At 34.6% G+C, this 22,129-nt stretch overlaps 1 protein-coding gene across 2 annotated transcripts in view; it reads right to left on the reverse strand.

The window, feature by feature from the left end:
* Positions 1-22,129, reverse strand: part of ZNRF2 (zinc and ring finger 2) — a 109,185-nt gene that overhangs the window by 20,078 nt on the left and 66,978 nt on the right. The window contains exons 3-5 of one of the 2 annotated variants that reach the window (XR_013356603.1): positions 13,848-13,924; positions 8,246-8,351; positions 1,620-1,699 (exon numbers count right to left, since the gene is read on the reverse strand). Coding sequence is in view for 1 of the 2 variants with exons in the window: in XM_077856342.1 (XP_077712468.1) it covers positions 1,642-1,699; positions 8,246-8,351 (164 nt within the window). In the remaining variant the exon portion in view is untranslated. Of the gene's footprint in view, positions 1-1,619; positions 1,700-8,245; positions 8,352-13,847; positions 13,925-22,129 lie in introns of those variants that run through there. The other variant, XM_077856342.1, reaches the window with a different exon arrangement.

Raw genomic sequence — 22,129 nt, forward strand, 5'->3', positions numbered from 1 at the left:
ATTAAATTATCCTCATTAAGGGCAACAATCTGCTCCAGTTTTCTGTCTTCAGGCCTAGCCATTCAGTAAAGACTTGTTGGTTACCATCTTAAGTCTCTGAACATAGAGGCTCCAATTCCTGAAACTATTCCAGCACTGGCTAAAATGTTCTGCCTTGATGTGAAAACCCAATGCTTTATGTCAGTTCTGCAGGTCTTCTCACAAAAAGCTTTTCATATATGTGAAGTTACTTTTTCAAAGCTAAATTATTCATTTAACTCACTTCATGGAATATGGAAAATAGCAATAATCAAGTGAGTTTATCATTCAATTCACTGAACACTTTCAGATAATGCAGGATAACGAGTAAGTGATATCAGCAGAGCAAAACATTCTGTATTTGGTTTAAAATTCAATTTTTTTCTGTTTTGCTTCTACTATATATAGACACGAACACTATATAACAGGCTGAAGATATACTAAAGTGCAAGATTAAACTGAATGAATGAATGAATACATGACGCAACTTTTTGAAGAAAATACTCCTACTTAATTACAGATTAGTTAAGAACACAATCTTAGGAGCCAATATGCTTGGGTTCAAATCCCAGTTCTACCTAGGAATTAGCTTGACAAGTCAAGTTTCTTAACCTCTCTATAACTCTGTTTCCTCACCTGTGTAATGGGAATAGCAAGAGTCCTGAGCTCAAAGGGTTGTTACAATAATTAGATGAGTTATTAATAGATGTAAAATGTTTACAACAATGTCTGATACATAATAATGCAACATAAATGCCAACTAATTATTATGATTAGAATTATAATATTATACTGCATTAATATTATTAATATTAATATTAAAATATTAATATAATATTTTACTGCATTACCTAAGAACATACTTGTAAAGTTTGGGTAAGAGTACAGAATCTGATTCTGTTTCCTAAATGCATGACCTTGGACTGTTGTGCATACTGCTTCTTTTTTTTTTTTTTTTTTTAATTTTTTTTTTTAATTTTTTATTTTTTTTATTTATGATAGTCACAGAGAGAGAGAGAGAGAGAGAGGCAGAGACACAGGCAGAGGGAGAAGCAGGCTCCATGCACCGGGAGCCCGACGTGGGATTCGATCCCGGGTCTCCAGGATCGCGCCCCGGGCCAAAGGCAGGCGCCAAACCGCTGCGCCACCCAGGGATCCCCATACTGCTTCTTAAAGTCATGAAATTTGAAATTAATTACTTTGGGCCTCAGATTTCTTAGTGGTAAAACGAGGTAAAACGGGGTAACATGTACTACAATGACTACATATATGTACATGTGTGAAGTTCATACCAATCATATATTTCACAGATTTAAGCACTAACCTAAAATTAAATAAGCTAATGTGTTTTAAAGTACCAAGAATGGAGAAGTTACTCAATATGAGACTTTCTTCAGGAATCAATATACTTGTTTTCTATGTTCTCTTTCCATGTGAGTTTTCTACACAGTAACCTAACCCAATGTCTGGGACACAGATGGACAGATGGATGGACACACAAACACTTCAATAAATAAGTGAATGAATAAAAATGATGGCTAAGAATGTATAACCCAGGTAACAATTTAATAAGCAATTAAAAAAGAAAAACGGAGAATTACCTATAAAACAGGAAGCTGATGCTTAATCGGAAGGGTGCTCAGGGCAAGATCTATTTACTTCAAACCATTCATCTATGCAGCTAGAAAAGAACAAAACCAGAAAAACTGAAATACTTATGTTTAATTATTTAGATAATGGCCATAATAAAAATTCTTACTTCTTGACCTTAATATATATTTACAGAAAAAATATTTTAAATAAGCATATTTGCCATATGTAAGTAAAAGATGAGGATCTGTTTATTACACTTTGATCTTAATTTATTATTATTTTTAGTAATCTCTACACCCAACATGGGGCTTGAACTCACAATCTTAAGACTGAGTGGCATGCTCTATACTCTTCCCACTGAGCCAGCCAGGCATCCCACATTTTGATTATTCAAAGAAGTTAAGGAAACAACCTTTGCAAAGTTACACTATAAAGTAGTTTAAATAGAACAACCCTTACCAAAAGAGAATCTAAAGAACTACCACTTAAGCAGTATTCAAAATTAAGTGACAAACATGGACAGATATTTCTCTCTTCAAAATATTCATTCATGCAAATATCAATCTGTTCATGTCCCTAATCAATGTAATCAAACCATTTTAAAATTCTAATTCTTAACTGTATCATCTTTTAAAAGACTATATTCCTCCTTTTTTGTTTTTTTAAGGTTTTATTTATTTATTCATGAGACAGAGAGAGGCAGAGACATGAGCAGAGGGAGAAGCAGGCTCCCTGTGAGGAGCTTGATGCAGGACATGATCCCAGGACTTCGGGATCATGACCTGAGCCGAGGGCAGATGCTCAACCACTAACACACCCAGGTGCCCCTAAAAGACTGTATTTCAATACTCACATATAAATATAGCCTTTGATTTTAATTCTATCCCATTCTACAATACATATACATACACAAATATACCATCATCTAATTGCATTTATAAAGTATTTTGTGATTAGAAGTTAAATATTAGGTTGCATATAATTGTCCTCATTGTAGATCTGCACTGTTTAATGCAGTAGCCACAAGCCACATGTGGCTAAATTTAAACTCATGATTAAAGAAAAATGCAGTTCCTTGGTCACACTACCATATTTCAAATGCTCAAAAGCCACATACATGGTTACTGGCTATTCTACTAGACAGCAAAGATACGAAACATTTTCATCACTGCAGAAAGTTCTAGTTCACTGTGATAAATGGCAAGACCTTAATAAGGTTAAGTAACTTCCCAACAGCTAGGAAGTTACCCAAGTAGAATTTAAGCTGCTCAACATTCTCACTGTTGACACATTCTCAAATTTGAATATGCCACAAAGCTAGAAGGCTTGGCTGATATGCTTACAGGCAAAATTATTATGTATTATTCTCATACCACCTTATAGGATAGTTTGGTGGGTAAAAATAATGAAACAAAAAGGAAAATAAGTAACATATCTCATCCACATAATATTCTTTTAAATATCTAAAATAATTTGTTGCCATTAAGACTTGTCTAAATAATCACGCCCAAATTGGCTTTAGAGATGGTTTTCAGCCTGTTCTCTATCTACTTACTTGGCTCTAGCTGTCCTCTGGTTTACTGGAATATCCTTTAAAATTAAGTACTGAACAGGGGTGCCTGGGTGGCTCACTCAAGGTAAGAGTCCAACTCTTGGTTATACCTCAGGTCATGATCACAGGGCTGTGAGGCTCCCCACTGGGAGTGGAGTCTGCTTGAGATTCTCTCTTTGCCCCCTCTCCCCCTACCCTTGCCCCTCACCTCCCTCTCAGAAAAAAATGAGTAGTACACAAAATACTCCAGATATTTTAACAATTCACGGTTCCTAGGTGATTTAAAATGGGCACTTATTTTACAGCCATGTAATTTTGACTCATATTGAGAAATTATCATTGTATGTAATATTCCATAAATACAAGCATATTGCAATTTATGAGTCCATTCTTTTACTGATGGACACTTTCAATGATTCCATGGACATCTTATACATGTCTCTTAGAGCTGTTCTACTCAGAGTGGCCCACAAATACAGTACTAATCCATGAGCTGTTACCAGTTCTCAATGAGATAAGGAGCTTTTGAGTCAGAATACCCATTAATTTTGCCTCTAAACACACTTTTTATTTTTTTTTTAATCACTGCAAGTCTTTTTCAATGAAGACAGTATTATATTGATTTACATTCTGACTCAAGCTCCTTTATTTCACCCTGGACCTGCACACTGAGTAGCAGCACTGTCCTAGAGCACAAGATCAAGAATTCCTCCAGGGATTACACACAGGAGTGGAATTACTGAGCTGTAGAATATATACAGCACATAGCTATTACAGAACTATTCTCCAAGTATAACAACTTACATTTGTATGTATCCTGGCTTCTTCTTCTTCTTCTTTTTTTTTTTTTTTCTGAATTGACTTAACAACTTTTGCCAAATTTTCTATTTTGCCTTTTTTAAAATAGATTTACACAAATTATCCAAATATTTCAGCTATAATATAGTATACACATTTTTGATGATCCTTGTTTTCTACCAAATCAGACATATACTAAAACTAACAGGGTTTATGGGAAAACCACGTTAAGGCAGACCACTCCAATAATGCAACCTTGTAACCAGAACAAAGCTCTGTTTGTTCCAGATAAATAAAATACCACTGTAGATATAGGATTTTTATTTTTTATTTTATTATTTTATTTTATTTTATTTTTTTAATTTTTATTTATTTATGATAGTCACACACACAGAGAGAGAGAGAGAGAGAGGCAGAGGCATAGGCACTGGGAGCCCGAAGTGGGATTCGATCCGGGGTCTCCAGGATCGCGCCCTGGGCCAAAGGCAGGAGCTAAACTGCTGTGCCACCCAGGGATCCCGGATTTTTTTTTTTTTAAAGGTGAAATCAGCTTGACATAAAGACTCAGTTGGTAGAGCATGGGACTCTATCTCAGGGTTGTGAGCTCAAGGCCCATGTTGGGTGTATAGGTTACTTAAAAATAGAGGACTAAGGAAGGGTTAATATTAATATGGGGACAAAAGCCCAATGCATAAAATTTGAGAACTATGAATGAAGTAAGCAAGCACTTCCAAATAAATCCCATGGCCTAACTGAACTGGGTGTTAGAATGTTCCATGGATGGGTATTCTTATAGTACCAGGCACACCTCATATACTGGGTGTGTTCAATTCCAGAACATGGCAATAAAGTAAATATTGCAATAAAATAAGTCAAATAAATTTTTTTGTTTTCCAGTGCATGTTCACACTTTACTATTAAAGTGTGCAAAAGCATCATGTCTCAAAACTATATGCATAGTAGATAAATCTATTATAAATAAATAAATTTAGATAATTTAATTAAAAATGCTTTATTGCGAAAATAGGCTAACTACCACCTGAGGTTTTAGAAGTCACAATCACAGATCACCGTAACAAATAATGAAAAAGTTTGAAATTTCATGAGAATTACCCAAAACATAACACAAAGACATAAATAGGATACAAATGCTGTTGGCAGTATAGTACCAATAGACTTGTTCTATGCAGGGTTGCAGGAAACCCTACATTTTTTTTTTTAAAGGTAGTATCTGTGAAGTGCAATAAAATGAAGCACAACAAAACAAGGTATACCTACGCTGTATTCTCTCATAGCTTGTTCCCATTTACGTTTTCATCTGTTTTTATTTGATGCAGCAAAACACTAATGTGCTGAGATATTTTCTGTATGAACCAGTATGATAATCTCATTATATTGTCACTGTTCTTCAACTTACCAACTGCAATGACCTAAACCCACTACACAAAGTTACTGAAGGAGAATATTGTTTCAGATACCATCCCAATAAATTGTTACGTGTAGTGAAAAAAATTCAGTCTGAGGTCTAGTTTTTACTTTTTCACAGTATCATGATGCAAGAAAGTTTTAAATTTTATAAAGTTTATCAATTTTTTTTTCAAGTTTCTATTGGGGGGGGGGGGAGGTATCTTAGCCCTAAAAATATTTACCAAGAGGTCAAGAATATTTCTCTCCATTTTTTAAGATTTTAGCTTCCCTAGGCATATGTTTAGTCAACTGGGAACTGATTCTTATCTCAACTATAAAATAAGGCTTCAACTATTTTTCTATAACAATAACCAACTGATCTCAGTACCATTCACTGAATTGTTCACTCTTTCTCTACTGCTGTGATACCACCTCCGCCAAATCAATTTTTTATTCATTTACTTACTATGTAATAGCAGCTATTATGTGCAAGTACCTTCTAAAATTTAACCCACTTAAAACCTCATAACTCTATGAAATTGGTACTATCGCCTCATTTTCCTTCCCTGAGGGAGGGAAAAACTAAATAACTTAACATATCACACAATGAACTAGTGGAAGGGCTGGGATATGGGGGGAAACCTTAACTCCCAAGAGTCCATGCTCTTAAACTCCATGCTATGCTGTCTCTCATATATGCACAAGTGTTTATGGACTTTATTCCTATGCCTATTTCACATTTGTCTTAATTAATAGTCCTATAATATATTTGTACAGGGCAAGGCCCCCAGCAGTTTTCCTCTTCATGAGTATGACTGTTCTTACCATATGGATATCATCCATGTATATTTTAGAAACTTGTAAAATTACATGAAAAAACTAGTTGAGATTTGAATGGGATATTAACTACATAATTTGGGGTTAAGTGACATTTTTATGACATTGAGTCTTCCTAACCACAAAATGATATACTTAAACTTTAGATCTTCTATATCTTTCAGTGAAGTTTTCAATCTTGAGTATCTTTTGTAGGATGTATTCTTAACATCACAGCTATTGTAGTTTCTGTGGCTGTTAATGTTATTATTCTATAAAAAAAAAGTTCTTTTTTCTTACTGAGATATGAATGCAACTAATTTTCATTTGAGCTCGTATCTGGCAACCCTGCTAAGTCCTAATTTTTTTTTTTTTTTTTTTTTTTTGGAAAGAGAGAGAACACGTGCATATATGCACAGAGAGGGAGGGACAGAAAGAGGGAGAGAGAGAATCTTAAGCAGGTTTCCATCAGGGATGCTCAATCTTATGACCAAGGGGGGACTGATCTCATGATCCTGAGATCATGGCCTGAGCCAAAATCCGACACTTAGCCAATTCAGCCACCCAGGGGCCCTTCCATTACATTTCTTCCCTAATCTACAAATTACTTAGAAGCATGTGTGAAGATTATTCATCTTTTATTACTGACATATAACTGGCCAAGGAACAGTTTTCTGTATGGTACCAATTTTTTGTAGTTTGCTAAAACTTGCTCTATGGCCTAGTACAGCATTAATTTCTGTATGCTTCATATGTACTTGAAAAGAAAATGTATCAATTGCTAGGTGCAGATATACATATACCCATTAGACAAACCTGTGAGCTGTATTGCTTGATTGTTCTAGGTCTTGACTCATTTTGTGTATATCTGTTTGACTCAATGAGGACTATGTTGAAATTTTCCATTATTATGACGTATTTGTCAATTTTTTTGATAGTTCTTTAAATATTTTACCTTGAGACTGTGTCCTTTGGTTCACTAAAAAACTAAATTTTTAAAAAAGATTTATTTACTTATTCATGATAGACATAGAGAGAGAAAGAGAGAGAGAGAGAGAGAGAGAGAGGCAGAGACACAGGCAGAGGGAGAAGCAGGCTCCATGGTGGGAGCCTGACGCAGGACTTGATCCCGGGACTCCAGGATTGTGCCCGGGGCCAAAGGCAGGCGCCAAACCGCTGAGCCACCCAGGGATCTCCTAAAAAACTAAATTTTATATACTTTTATCATATCATACTAGTAATATTTTGCTAAAATTTATTTTGTCTGATATCAATTTAGCTTTGTCAGTTTGCCTGTAGTTAATATTTGCCTAGACATAGTTTTCTATCTTCACTTTCATATTTTTCTATATCCTTATGTTTAAGTGTGTCACTCATCAAAAGCCTATCCCAATCTTTCAATCTGCTTTCAACTGGTAAGTCTGTTTTATTTAGATTTATTAAAATTACTGATACTAGTTTTATTTTCGCCTCCTTATTTTGTATTATTTATTATGTTCTCTATGCTTTCCCCCACTCCTGCCTTTAAATAAAATTCTGCCTTATTCCTTTCACTGGTTTGAAATGTTACAGTCTTCTATTTTTTTGTTTACCTTAACTAATTTTTTAATCTAAAATTTGTCCTGCGTTACTCTGAAACCAAGAATACTTTATGAGAATCCAGATGGGTGCTAGAGCCAAACAGACGTGGCTAAACTCTCAGGTCTTCCATTTACTAGCCACATGACCTTGGAGAGATTTCCTATTGTTCCTCGGCTTATTCCCTCAATTATAAAATGAGATTGTTACAAGATTTACATGAGATAACCTAGCTAAGCTGTTATAGACAATACCTGAGTAATAGTAAATGTTTAACGAATGGTGGATTTTTGGTTACAAACAGATTGGGGCTTAAATCTTAGTTCTAGCAGGAAATAAAAAGCTCATTATTTTTTAAAGAAACAGGGAGAGGGAGTTTCAATTAAGAAGAAAACTTTTTAGCCCTAAGGACAATGTGTTTGAAATTTTTGAGAAGCACTTTTTACTCTAATATCAACTTGGTTAACATAAAAATAAACTTACCCTTTATGATATATGCATAGACAAGGCAGTCGTGCTATAGTATCTCCCTGCTGCAATTCTTCAAGGCATATTGCACATTCCCCGGCATCTTTACTCAGTACATCCTCTGAGAAAAGAGAAAATGAATTCAGGACAATAAAACTGAAAGAAGAATTATGGGAACGCTAATTTATAAAGAGTGGTGACTGACATATTTTGTCAGAAATACATAAAACTCAGCACCCATATTTGAAATACTATTCATAAGTCAGTGAAAAATATTTACCTTTACTTATAGACAGCATCTCTTATTTCCATTTACATTTCATTGAGGCATTACAGTAAGCAAGAATAGCGCAGAATCATGACTTGAAAAGGATTTTGCTATAAAACTTATCAGCAAGACTGTAATTTGCAATTTGAAATTTATTTTCCTTCTCTTACTAATCAATGTTAATTTGGTGCCCAAGATAGTTCAAAAAAAAAGTTAGAGTCTAATATGGCTGAAAAGGCATGAAAATACTATTATAATTTTTAAAATTAAAAAATAACAAAATTGGGTAAGTCAAAGAGATCATTCTGAATAGGAGACTTCTTAAAAAGGTCTGCTTAACTCAAGAAAACCCAAAGGTAGATTAAAGTTTTTGTGTAGATTCTGAAAGGGACTTTTGGAAACTTGAGAATTTCAGACATGCAACAGTTCTTTTCAATCCTTTTCCAGAACAATGCCAAGCCAACACCAGGCAGCAATTAGACTGGCTTCCAGAGGGCCCTGCAGAGTGTTTAAAATACTACTATGGGTAAAACCCTTTACAAAGTAAAAATTCCTTCTGATCAAAAAAAAAAGGTTCCTTCAATTGATGTTTTATACTGAAAATTTAAATATTATATTAATGTTAAAGCTTTATTTTTAAAAGGATCTTGCCTAAAACAGAGTTATGTTAGCCAGATAAAATGAGGAAGAACTAAAACACACCATCGCTGGAGAATATGGAGAAACTGCTGAATGTATGAGAACTTAGTAAGCGTAGACAATAGAAAGCTAAAGCAGGAACACGCAGTATGAATTTATACCACAGATAACTAAATTACTGTCTGTAGAAATAAAAATCAAATAGGCTAAAGAGCAAAGACGACACCAAGCTCTATCTAAATGCTGAATATAGCGCAAGGTAGGAAGTTCCTAAAATTCAGTATTTGTCTGGTACTCCCACACTTCTTATAAAACCAAAGAATTTAATTGTGCATATATCTGTAATCGTTCCTTGTAGAAAAATTCATTGTCTAAGAAGCAGTTCCCCCTTTGGTTACTTATTTTGAGACAGCATGCATAAAAGGAAACACAGACCTTACTGGGTCTATACCAGCAGATGCTAGGATTAACCGGTAAAGCTGGAGGGGTAGCAGGGCACCCCCTGTGAGGAAAGGTCTCAGCAAGAAGATTTCCTGTATTCAGAATCTATAGAATATGCTTGTGATGATTCTAGCTAACTACTGGGTAGTTCACAAGCTGATGTATCACAATCAGAGACTTGACCAGGATAAGTAAAGCTGGGTAAGTGGAAAATGCTCTTATTAACATTCCCCTCTAGTGTCCTATCCCCATTTCTCTCTTCTTCACCCTGGAGCTCCCATCCATTATCTTCACTCCACCCATCCCAATCCTGATCCCAAATGTTTTCTTCCTTGTTTCTTGATCTCCATTTTCCTCTTATTGTTCTGGACATCTTTCCACAGATGGGAAACCAGTTTAATTTAAAAAACCTAATTAGTGATTGTTAATTGGTATATTGGGACCCAGAAGGAAGCCACTCCAGTGGCCCCACCCATATCACAAATCTAAACCTAAATCATCCTGCACTTATGGAAAACACCTCACTGTAAGGCTATAGGCAGCTTATGTTACCATAGGAAACAGGAGGACCTCCTAGCCAATCATGCCCTGTTTTGGGGCTGCCTCTTCTAATATTTTATAGAAATCGCTCTTGGGAAAATACCTTGGGAAGTGCTCATAAGGCACTAGGTACTCCCTCAAACTATGGATTGTCTCCCCTTGAATAAAGTACATCAAACTCATTATTAAATTGTTTCAGTTTTGCCATTTGACACACTAGGATAGCAGTGATAGGATGTGAAGGAGATGCTAAAAGATCTTAGGAAAGGTTAGTCCAAATAATACAGTATAATCTCATAGAAATGATTTCTTTCACCACAAAGATATACCACATCATAACGAGTCTAAGTTCTACAATAAACTTCAAAAAAAAAAAAATCAATCACTTTTTATCAAGCCTAAGACATCAATGATTATAACATGTACCAGTAGTTTACACATGGGTAAGGAAAACAAAAAGCCCCTCAAAACCAAACCAAACCAAACCAAACCCAAACAAAAAACCCCACCATTAAAATGACACAGATCAATTTTAAGATGCATCTCATTTTCCAGAGCTGTTAAAAGTATGAAAAGGAAGTGTGTCTTAAAATTGGCGAAATATGGTATCACAATTTCTACCTTTTGGAATATATTAATATTGCATCTAAATTTAATAAACCACATACTCTCCACTACTCTATATGAAGAAAATGTACTCTCCACTACTCTATATGAAGAAAATGAGATAGCCAACTTTAAAAAATAAAAGCATTGCCATATTTGTGCCATATATTACTATGTAACAGATTGTCAGCACCAAATGAAAATAACTAGAAATCCATTAAGTACAAACTTCTGAATGCAATGTTCACAAAAAAATAAGTGTCTTAACAATACTTTTATGGTGACCTATGACCAAGTCTCAATTCCTGTTGGGAAAATTTTAATATCATGAAGGCCTTAGTTTTTATTTTGTTTTTAAGTAAATTTATTTATGGTACAACAAAGACAGATATAATCTGCATGTAATTAACATAATCAGAACTGCATATTCTATATTAAGAAAGGTACACCTATATATAAGAACATTCCAAGCAAATTTCAATGCAGAAGCAGCCAATATTCACTGTTAATAGCTTCTAGTGAAATGATCTCTGCTCAGAAATTAAAAGCTAACGTTAACATATCATAACCACTGCTCAACTGCATTTTGATAAGTCTGAGTGAAGAAACAGTTTAGACAGTGCAAAACCCCAGTTAGTCTCAAATAGTAAACGTGCAGTTTTCAAGTTTGAAAATGCAACTTCCCAGAATATTGGTCTTTTTAGGTTTGAAAATGCTTTTCATTTTTTAAGATTCACTAGGCAACATGATTTTTACCTATGACGGGGGTTTGCTAGAATATTCTCTTCTCTCACCCATTATGACACTGTCCTTCCATTCAAAGGACAGTTTTGAGCTCGGTAATGGGACATATTCAGAGTCAAATATGGCTGGGGAAAAATTACTAAATCCAGGGTACTGAAGCATCTTCAAGACAGCTGGGAAAAGATTAATAAAATTCTTAAAAAAAAAAAAAATCTTTAGCTAATTGGGGAACCTGGGTGGCTCAGTGGTTAAGCTTTTGTCTTTGGCTCAGGGCATGATCCCAGAGTCCTGGGATTGAGACCGCATCAGGCTCCCCATGGGGAGCCTGCTTCTCCCTCTGCCTATGTCTCAGCCTCTGTCTGTGGCTCTCGTGGATAAATAAATAAAAACTTGAAAAAAAAATCTTTAGCCAGTCAATTGAAAACATTCACAAAGATACTACTATAAGCAATATGAAGTAAACATTTTAGGACTGCAAAAACATTGAGGGCAGACAATTAACTAGCCAAAATTGTTATGAGAGAAGCAGAGAAGGGAATACTAAGACTATTTAACTATAGAAGTTAAATTGTCTGACTGGATTCTGGCTCTCCACAAGCACTTATAAATGGAGAGGCACTAAAGATAGTGAATAGGAAACTAAATTTTTATTTCCTTTTTCAAGTATTGCTGATGCCCTACCTAAGCATTTGGAAAATAATTAAAGCAGAAGAGAACTATGATTTCTAACCAGAGATGGGCACCAGAATCACTTCGGTAGGCATTCTATCTCAACACAGAAGAAAATAAGTTACATATATGTAGGTCCCATCCATAGAGATTCTGAAATATATACCTCCTCAGAAATACAACTGCTATCAAACAGCATGTTGAATTAGAAAGAGCATAAGATTTAAAGTTGAAAACTTAAGAGAAATTTCTATCCTCAAAGTTAGCTACATAACCACCAAAGTGTTGGTCAACTATGAGTTTCCTTTTACTCTTCTTTAATGTTAGTACAATAAAGGTACTCAAAATATTTAAAGAATCAAACTAAAGAATTATGTGAAAAACTTTCTAAGTTATCAAAACATTATACAAAATACTCACTTTTATTACCCCTGTTATCAGAAAGTACTTTACAGACTTCTCCAAAAACAAAAGTTGGTCATTTTTCTCCTCATTCTGGTTATTCTAGTTGTTCCAACTTCACACGATGTCAATAAATAATCCCATGCACCAGAAATTTTTACAGGACACTCTTGCCTTAACCATTTCTAGAGATCTATTATAGTTTCAAGTGTGGGAACAAGTCCATGCAAACAATATGGCCTAATTCTTAAATGTTTTGGCTTCGTTCTATATTTAAAAGCGCTAAACATGTCCCCTCTGTTACTTATCTTTACATATAGTTACTGTTATTTATTTATTAATCCTATGATGTAACTAATGTTACCTTCGCTTTACAGATAAGGAAATTGGGGCTCAAAGAAGTTAAGTAACTTATCAGAAGTTACTAACCTAAGTTCTGAGGTCAGGATTCAAATTTAGGCTAAGTTGTTGGCCTGTTTACTATATGAATTTTGCTACAAGAAACAATTTCACTTTAAAATAACATAATCAATGAAGCAAATGAACTATTTCAGGCAATTTTAAGTGTGAAATACTCAAGTTGGAGATGGCGACATATCTAGAGGAAGTATTCTAGGACTGATCATATGTTTTATCTTCTGGAGTTACCAAGCTGCCGTCAAAACTAGTATCAGAAACGAGCTCATACTTTACTGCTTACTTCCTTCTATTCCACAGGGAAATAGCCCTATCCAATTAGAACTTTCCATGATGACAGAAACTCGTCTTTTTCTCTGTGCTGCCTGGAATGGTAGCTACTAGTCACATGTGGTCTGAAAATAGCACTTGAAATGTGGTCAGTGCAACTGAGACATTGAATTTTAAATTTTATTTCATTTTAGTAAAATACAAAACCTGAAAATATATAATAGGTAAGGAACATACTCTTATCAACTAATTAAAAACTTCTGTAAATTGCTATTTTACTTATAGCCTCAAGCTCTTAATTTGCATTGCCCAAAAAAATTACTTAAAATTCAAGCAGCCAAATATGCAAAATTAAGATATTTAGCAAGTACAAGCACATATCAATATACTTATTGCAGATCAAGACATGAAAAAAAGCAGACAGCCAAAAAAAAAAAAAAAAGATTTTTTTTTAAAAGAAACATAACGAGTAAGACCAAATTTGTTAGAGGCAGCCAAGAAAACTCCATGCGAATATTTCATAATCATCACAATTTTATTTTCAGATCAAGCATCCAGACAGGTATATGATCTTTTCAGCAAAATACAATGCCAAGCACTACTATGGATCAGGCATGTTACCTGAAGACTTATTTTTTGTTCTTGAACCCTCAATGATAGCAGTAGAAAACAAAAGCAGCTGAAATGTGAAATAATCCCTAGAAAAATCAAGAATTAAAAAAATTCATAACATTAGTAAGAAGCAATTACTCAAAGAATGAAAAATAGGGGCTCACAAGGTTTATTATTAAATACTTTCAGAAAGAAATTTACTTCTAATGGACTTAAAAGACAAAGTTAATCTTATATTATCGATCCATGAGCTGTTACTGTACTTAAATATAATAAGGGAACTAGAAATGATACTTAACAGAGGGAAACTGCCATTTTCACTATAAGACAAATATATGAATAAAAACATGGGAATAAACTTTATTAAAGTGTCTAAAACTCAAAAGTTCATGGTCAACCTCAGCTTTTAGACACTGGTTCAGCTAGGAATTACTGGCTTCCTATGCCTCAATACTACCGACAATTACTGCATCAATGCTTTCTTTAAATATAATTGAGAATTGACTAAGCACATAGCTACTTTTCATCTGCATTGTTAGAAACAATTTAAGACTAATTCTTTAAAAATGGATACACAGAACTTGTGACTCTTCGGATGACTTTTAAGTAAAAATGTGTATTCTTGGGAATATTTTTGGAAATACAGACATTTGGTGCCTTCTCCAAGAAAATGAAAAGTGGAATAAAATGGAACCAAAACTATAAACTCTAAAAGGTAAAATATACAAAAGGAACCCAAACCCAATATTGAATAGATCTGGCTTTCTTCGGCCTTTTTTTTTTCCTAATTTATTTTAAATACAAGCTACCAAAAGTCATACAACTCACCTAAGAAATTATTACATTACCAAATTATTCCCCAATCTTTAAATCAAGATAACTTTCCTATGTCCCTCCCTGTCACAAATCAACAATAAACCAAAATTCACAATCAATACACTGATTCACTAAACTCGAAATAAGTATTTTCCCAGACAAGCTGTCCACATTAAAAAGTAAAAGAATATTTCAAAACTGAACATACACAAAAACAGAAAATATAGATTTTGAATTAAACTTAAATTTGGTCCCCTTTTGTTTTGAACACTGCAGAGAGAAAACACCATTCCTAAAAATACAAAAAAGCTGATACTCAAACTTAATTTATTATTGAGTACTTTTAAAATTAGATTAGTGTGCTAAATTATAATGTAGGCTATTAATGTATTAATTAATAGAGAGTCAAGCAACCTGGGTAATATGATACAGCAAAAAACCCCACAAACTTATAGACATTTCTAGGTTCAAATTTCTAGGAATATAATGAGGATAACAATACTCATATCATAGGGGAGTAGTAAGAAGTAAGACCTGTGTAGTGTCTAGCACTGTGGCTGGGAAGGCACAGGCAAGTTCTGAAGATCAGTTGTCATCACAGGCAAGAAATGACTCTTCCTCTGAGTTTGTTTTCTCCAATCTAAAGAAATGATGAAACCTGCTCCACCTGTCTCTTAAGATTGTTGTCAAGATCTAATGAGATAGTGCAAATGTGAGAAGGCAGTCTCATGGAAAAAAGAACAGGCTTGGACTTTGGACAATGTGCCAACCTCTCCGAGCCTCGTTTTTCTTCAACTAAACTATGGGTCATAATAACCTTATCTCATATGGTCTTTAATACTGATTAAAAACAAAAGAGCTAATAAATGTGCAAATACTTAAAGACTTAAACTAAATGTTAGTTGAATATAAACAAAATTTTACTACGATATTACTGAGGTAAACAAATATGTCAACTCGAATGGTTTACAGCATGCAAAAATACCTATTATGTCAGAACTACCATAAGATTTATGAACTAGAATTCTATTGTTTTGTTAGAATGAATCTGAGAAGGAGTATTACAATGTGTCTGTCTACTATTCTTGGTGATTGGAGCTAAAGCATGATGTCTCTCCCTTCTGCTTCCTCCTGAGGCTGTAAGATAATTAGTAGTAGGCTAATAAATATCATACAAGGGTCACAAACTCAAATGCCCGAAGGAAGATTAGCCAGAAAACATCTGAGGAGTAGCTCACCTTTTAATCATTTTGTAAGAAAAGGAACAGCACAGTTGTGATGAAGAATGCCAACTGATTAAGAGGTAATTACGCAAACTGATGCACACAGTCCCATCTAAAGGGGGACCTGCTACTAGAGTAGAATGCCACGTAGGAATGAGGGCCCAGCATGGCCAGATAGTATACATTTAAAGCAGCTATAAATTTAGGTTTTTAGGTGAAATTTCTCATTTTCAAAATACTGACTGAAAAAAAAAATCCATTTTGATACTGTGTAAGCCAAATAAGAGAATGTAGTCAGATGTAGTAAATAATCTGCAATCTCTACAGTAAAGACATAGTAAATTCCATGAGGTCAGGGAACCCTGTATGCTCTGCTTATTCCAGCACGTAGCATAGTTTTTTGCACACAGTAAATACTTGATAAATGTTTTTTGAACAGCTAATGAAGCGAAAGATCTCAGAAGAAACACCAAGTGATAAAGAAACAGCCAATGAACAGAGAAAATGCCCCAAAGTTGTTTCAGTGACCTGGGCACTTTGTTTGCAGTCTGATGACTCAGATGAGCTTAGACCTATTTTTTGTTAAGTGTACTGACTTCTTTACCCATGACGTTATCAGCCAATCAACCAGAAAGCATTGGACATATACTGAGTTTGCCAACAAATACTTATAGGTTGATTAGTACATAAAGTATTAAGTATGCATGCACAGGAAAGCTATTTAAAATGTCCAGTCCTGAGATAATAAAGCAAAGTGTGAACCTCAAATGTATCTGGAAAAAGCGTGGGGGAAAACGAGCAGCTCTGACAGTAACAGTCATGAAACACTGACAATGAAGATTTCTTTCTTGATCTGCTACTAAATTACTAGAATAATGGCGACTAATTCACAGATCATGGAGAATCTAAATCTAGATTCATCTGAACCTCAGGTAATGAAAGCACATGAAAATCAAGAACAAGTATGAAAAGGGTTTTCAAACAAATATTTCTAAGGACAGGGAAGACACACTGATTTTGTAAGGTTTATTTCTTTTCACTGCGACTCCTCAAAGTCTTTCGATCTTTAAGTGTTCCAGTCAGTCAGTGGTATCTGAGTGACTCTCATGGACAAGGGAACAAGTCTGCTTCAACATGGAGAAACCAGAAAAAAAAGCCACAAAATTAGGCTGAAGACAGAAATCTCCCTGCACCCAGGAAGAGGGAAACTTCTTTCTTCACACCTTCAAACATAAAGGGCTTAATGTTTACCAAGTTAGTGATCACTAGGCTCTTTTTCTATCAGAGAAAGGTTACCACTGTGATTTACATGTGTGTCAAGAGATTCTACAACTGCTGACATTATGTAACAGAAAAAGGTCATGAGCTATCTAAGTACACAGAGCAATGTGAATGAAGGTGAAACATGCCACAGACTGAAATAGATGCCTACTATAGAGCCAGAAAGGATGAATGGAAGGAAGGAAGCCAGGAAGGGATGGAGGGATGACAACTTTATAAGTCCTAAAATCACAACCCATAATTTTTAAATTTAATATTTCAGAGAAAGTCACTGCAAAAAACTAAATTAGTAATCTAGAATGTCATGTATGTAACTCCAAAAAAATTCCAAAAAATCATGAATTAAAACATAAGACACAGAGGACAAATCCAGCTCTATTACTGAAGTTACAGAAATTAGAGAAAGAGAAAAGAGAACAGAGAAAGAAATACTAGAAGAAAATAATCCTCGAGCTAACTAAAGATGAGTTTTAAACTGAAAGGGCACATGAAACTGTAAGCAAGATTGATTAGAGATGGAAGTAGTGTGGGGAAGAACACTAAAACAGACGCATGCATCCTAGGGAAAAAACAGAATTTCCAACCTTCAAAACACAAAATCAACCTGTAAGCTTCCAAATGTAAAGAACAGGTAACTTACGATGAAAAATAATGAGACCTAGCCAGAGTTCTCATCTATAATATTGGTAGTTAGAGAGTAGAACAATTTTATAGACTTTAAAAAAAACCCTGAAATAACAATATCCTGTATTTAGCAAAGTATAAAATATCTTGTATTCTATTATGAAGGTAAACCATAAACATCTGGGCAAGCAATATTTCAGTAAGTATATAATCCATGAAAGGGTGTCTAAGGAAACTCTTCATGTAAATGCTTCTAAGAAAAGAACATGAGAACAAAAATCTCAATAAACAGAGAAAAAATGAAGAGTATAAAAAAAGAGCAGTGAGCAATTAAACCGTAAGTGAAATGTAAATAGATAATTCTGTGACTGAAACTGTAGGATAACCATAAGTTTTTGAAATGAAAACAGTATATCACCAGTGCAAACTTAATGATGTGGAATGTAGACTGTTTCGGAACATCCAGGAAGAAAGGGAGGAGGTGGAGAAGACAAAAGTGAACAAGAATGGGGGAAAGTACAAAGAAAACCCTTAATTTTAATGGAAAGATAGAAAAATATGTTTAAAGATACACATTAAAGTAAGGTAATAACAAGATGCACAGTAAAAGCTGTAACTTAATCTGGAGGGAAGGGAAAGCAACTTGATCAATCCAGAGAAGGTTGGACAAGAACAAAGTGAAATAAATAACACATCAGTTTTAATATAAAATATGTGTATTGAATAGTGTAACAGAACATCATATATCTACTATTCAGCCTCCACAAATCAACTTATTTGACATGGATTCAAACAAGCAAACAAAAAACATACGGAAACACAGGAAAGCAACTGTCCTGGAGCACATGCAAAGATATAGCACCTCAGGAGTTAGGAAGAAAAAGAAGAGAGAAACCAACTTACAAAATAAAGGTGACTCTAGAAGCATAAGAGCAAGCAGATATTCCTGAAATCACAGGGACTGAAGGAGTCAGAAACAAGAAAAATAAATTGGAAATGAAGAAAGTGTTAAAAATTGAAGAAAAGGGATCCCTGGGTAGCACAGCGGTTTGGCGCCTGCCTTTGGCCCAGGGCGCGATCCTGGAGACCCGGGATCGAATCCCACGTCGGGCTCCCGGTGCATGGAGCCTGCTTCTCCCTCTGCCTATGTCTCTGCCTTTCTCTCTCTCTCTCTATCATAAATAAATAAAAAATAAAAATAAAAAAAAAATTGAAGAAAAAAAACTGGCATCCATTGAAAACAAAAGAGATCCAACTGCACATCTATAGCCCAAAAAAAAAAAAAAAAAAAAAATTCAAGGGGCACCTGGTTGCCTCAGTTGGAAGAGCATGCAACCCCTTGATCTCAAGGGTCATGAGTTTGAGTCCCAGGTTGGGTGTAGAGGTTACTTAAATAAATCAAATAAAATAATATTCAAGAGGATATTACAGAAATGAAAATATAAGTAGAGCTGCATATTTGAAGGGCACATTGAGTCCTAGAAAAAAAAACTAGCCATGAAAACCCAAATCTATTTAAAATATATCCTTCTGGTGTCAGACTTCTTCATAGTAGCATTTTAACACAATGAGACTGGAAGAATGTTCATAGTAAGAAAGTGTACCCAAAGATTTCACACCTAAGTAAGAAGTCTAGAAAACTACTTCCATGAGCCCTTCTCAAAGGATTTACATGAGGATGAACTTCAGCTAATCAAGAGATATCTAGAAAAACAAAAAGACTGGCAGTGAGAACTGAATCTACTTAACTGTAAGACCAAAATAAATGTGGGAATTATGATTAGATAATGTATAAATTGAATACCTAAAGAAAGGCAAAAGAGCAAATTATTATCTTTAATAATTGGGTGTCAAAAAGTATCATTTAAAGCTGAGAAAGCAAACAAGAGAAGTATAAATATATTTAATACTATTACAAGTAAACAAGAGCTATTGTAATAACCAAGATCAAGATATAGAAGAAGGAAAGGGAATCAGGGTGCCTGGGTGGCTCAGTTGGTTAAGCATTTGACTTTGGCTCAGGGTCCTTGGATCCAGCCTGCATCAAGATTCCTGCTTCAGTGGGGAGCCTGCTTCTCCCTCTCCCTCTGCCCTCCTTCTCTCATTCTCTCAAATAAATAAAATCTTTAAAAAAAAAAAAAAAAAAAAAAGGAAGAAATTTTATCATTTCATTTCATTTCATCATTGCTCATAGAAATTAATAGTATGTAAAAATATGGGCATCAAGGTTAAATAGTTATACTTACAAAATTAATCTCTAAAAAAAGATATACAGTTCTTCCTAACTAAAAAAAAAAATATGGAGCACAGAAAAACTGGCCACTTGGTGCAACATTTCTAAAAAGCTATAAAAACAGGGAGTATAATATAAAATAATGACAGATGGAAAATTAGCTGTATTACTAAATGTAAATAGGCTAATCCAACAGTTAAAAAAAAAAGACTAGATTGGATCCCAAATAAAATTAACCCTATACTGTATACAAAAAGTATATCTAAAACAAAAAGATGAATATAAAAGGAAAACACCAAGCAAATACCAAAAAAAAAAAAAAAAAGAGAATTACACTCTTAATATCAGACAAGGTTATAGGGCAAAAAGCATTAAAAGAGACATAGGATCCTTTAAATAGTAAGAGATGCAATTTGCGCCTAAGTTATAATAATTATGAATAAAAAATCATAGTATCGACATTCTAAAAGGCAAAAAAAAAAAATAGGTATTACAAATAAAAATAGAAATGTCAGCAGGAGAAAACTAACTCACCTCAGTCCATGACAAAAGAAGTGAAAAACAAGATGGATATAGACCTTTGGCAAATGGAACATTCGCCAAAAATGACACATATTAAACAACTAAGAAAAACTTAGTAAATTAAAATACAGAACAGAACTAGCACAGATAATATCCTCTGGTCATAATATAATAAAACTAGAAAACAAATAGCAAAACTGGAGGAAAAAGGCACCTAACACCCAGGAATTTAAAAAAGACTCTCACTTAAGAAAGATATCCTGAAAATACAACTAAACAAGAAAGTAAGAGTGATAAAAATATATCAGAATCTATGGAACAGAGCTAAAATATAAGTGATAACTCCTATCCTTGGATATTTGTGCTAAAAAAGGAAGGGAAGGAAAAAAGGATAAAAGAAAATGAATTTTCAGAAATGAATTTTAAAACAGGAAAAAATGATAGATCCAAATGTATCTAAGGCCAATAATAAAAAGGGTGGAGAGCAAATATAGATCCGTAAGTAAAAAAATTGGGAAAACGATCACATTTGGGCAGAAAAGAAAAAAATCCATAAGGGGTACCTGGGTGGCTCAGTCAGTTGAGCATATCTGCCTTTGGTTGAGATCCTGATCTCAGGGTCCAGGGATCGAAGCCCCAGGTCTGGCTCCCTGCTCCTGGGGGGCGGGGGGGGGGCGCGAGAGGGGAGTCTGCTTCTCCCTCTCCCTTTGCCTCTGTCCCTCCCCTCTGCTTGTGCAGGCATGACCTCTTTCTCAAATAAATAAATAAAATCTTTTAAAAAAGAAACTCCGTAAGAGACTAACTTACTAATAATAATATACAGCAGTGAAATATTTAACTTTCTACTTTAAAGAAGCAAAACAGACCGAAGGCAGAAATCCAAACAGATCAATTTCTATAGAAATCAGAGACGGTTGTCTAAAAGTGATTATCAAAAAACATGAGGCCCAGACACTTCCACAGGGAGTTACACCAAACCTTTGAAGTTCAGATGATTTGAATGCTATTTATACAGCTGCAGAGCATACAGAAAGGAAATCTAAATTATTTCTTCTGAAGCAAGCGTTAACATGGATTCTAAGACTCAAAAAAGATTACCCCCAAACCAGCCAACCTCATTTTTGCAAAAATCCTAAATAAAATACTAGGAAATACACTCCAGCACTACACTAAAGATAAAACTCGAAGTATTATCAGATAGAACAAATTCACATACGTCACAGACCAAGCAAGGCTTCCAGGACTGTATCCCATAGACCTACTCATACACATACAAAATACCAGGAAAAAATTTAACATCCTTCAACCAGGGACTGGTTAATAAACTGTGGCTTACCCACCTATAAAATGTAAGGTTATTGTAAAGAACAATGAAGCTCATTTGGAATAATCTCTAGGATGTATTATGAAAAAAAAAAAACAAAAACTCTAAGGTTCAGAACCATCTACAGCATGGTATCACTGTGTAAAAAGTGTGGGGGCAGATTATGTGTATATATTTGCATATGCATTAAATATGTCTGGAAGGATCACAAGAACTGGTAGTACTACTGCCTGCCTCTGGAAAGGTAGTTGAGGGGCTGAGGTGAGAG

This window comes from Canis aureus, chromosome 18 (assembly GCF_053574225.1).
Source record: "Canis aureus isolate CA01 chromosome 18, VMU_Caureus_v.1.0, whole genome shotgun sequence".
Lineage (NCBI taxonomy): Eukaryota > Metazoa > Chordata > Mammalia > Carnivora > Canidae > Canis > Canis aureus.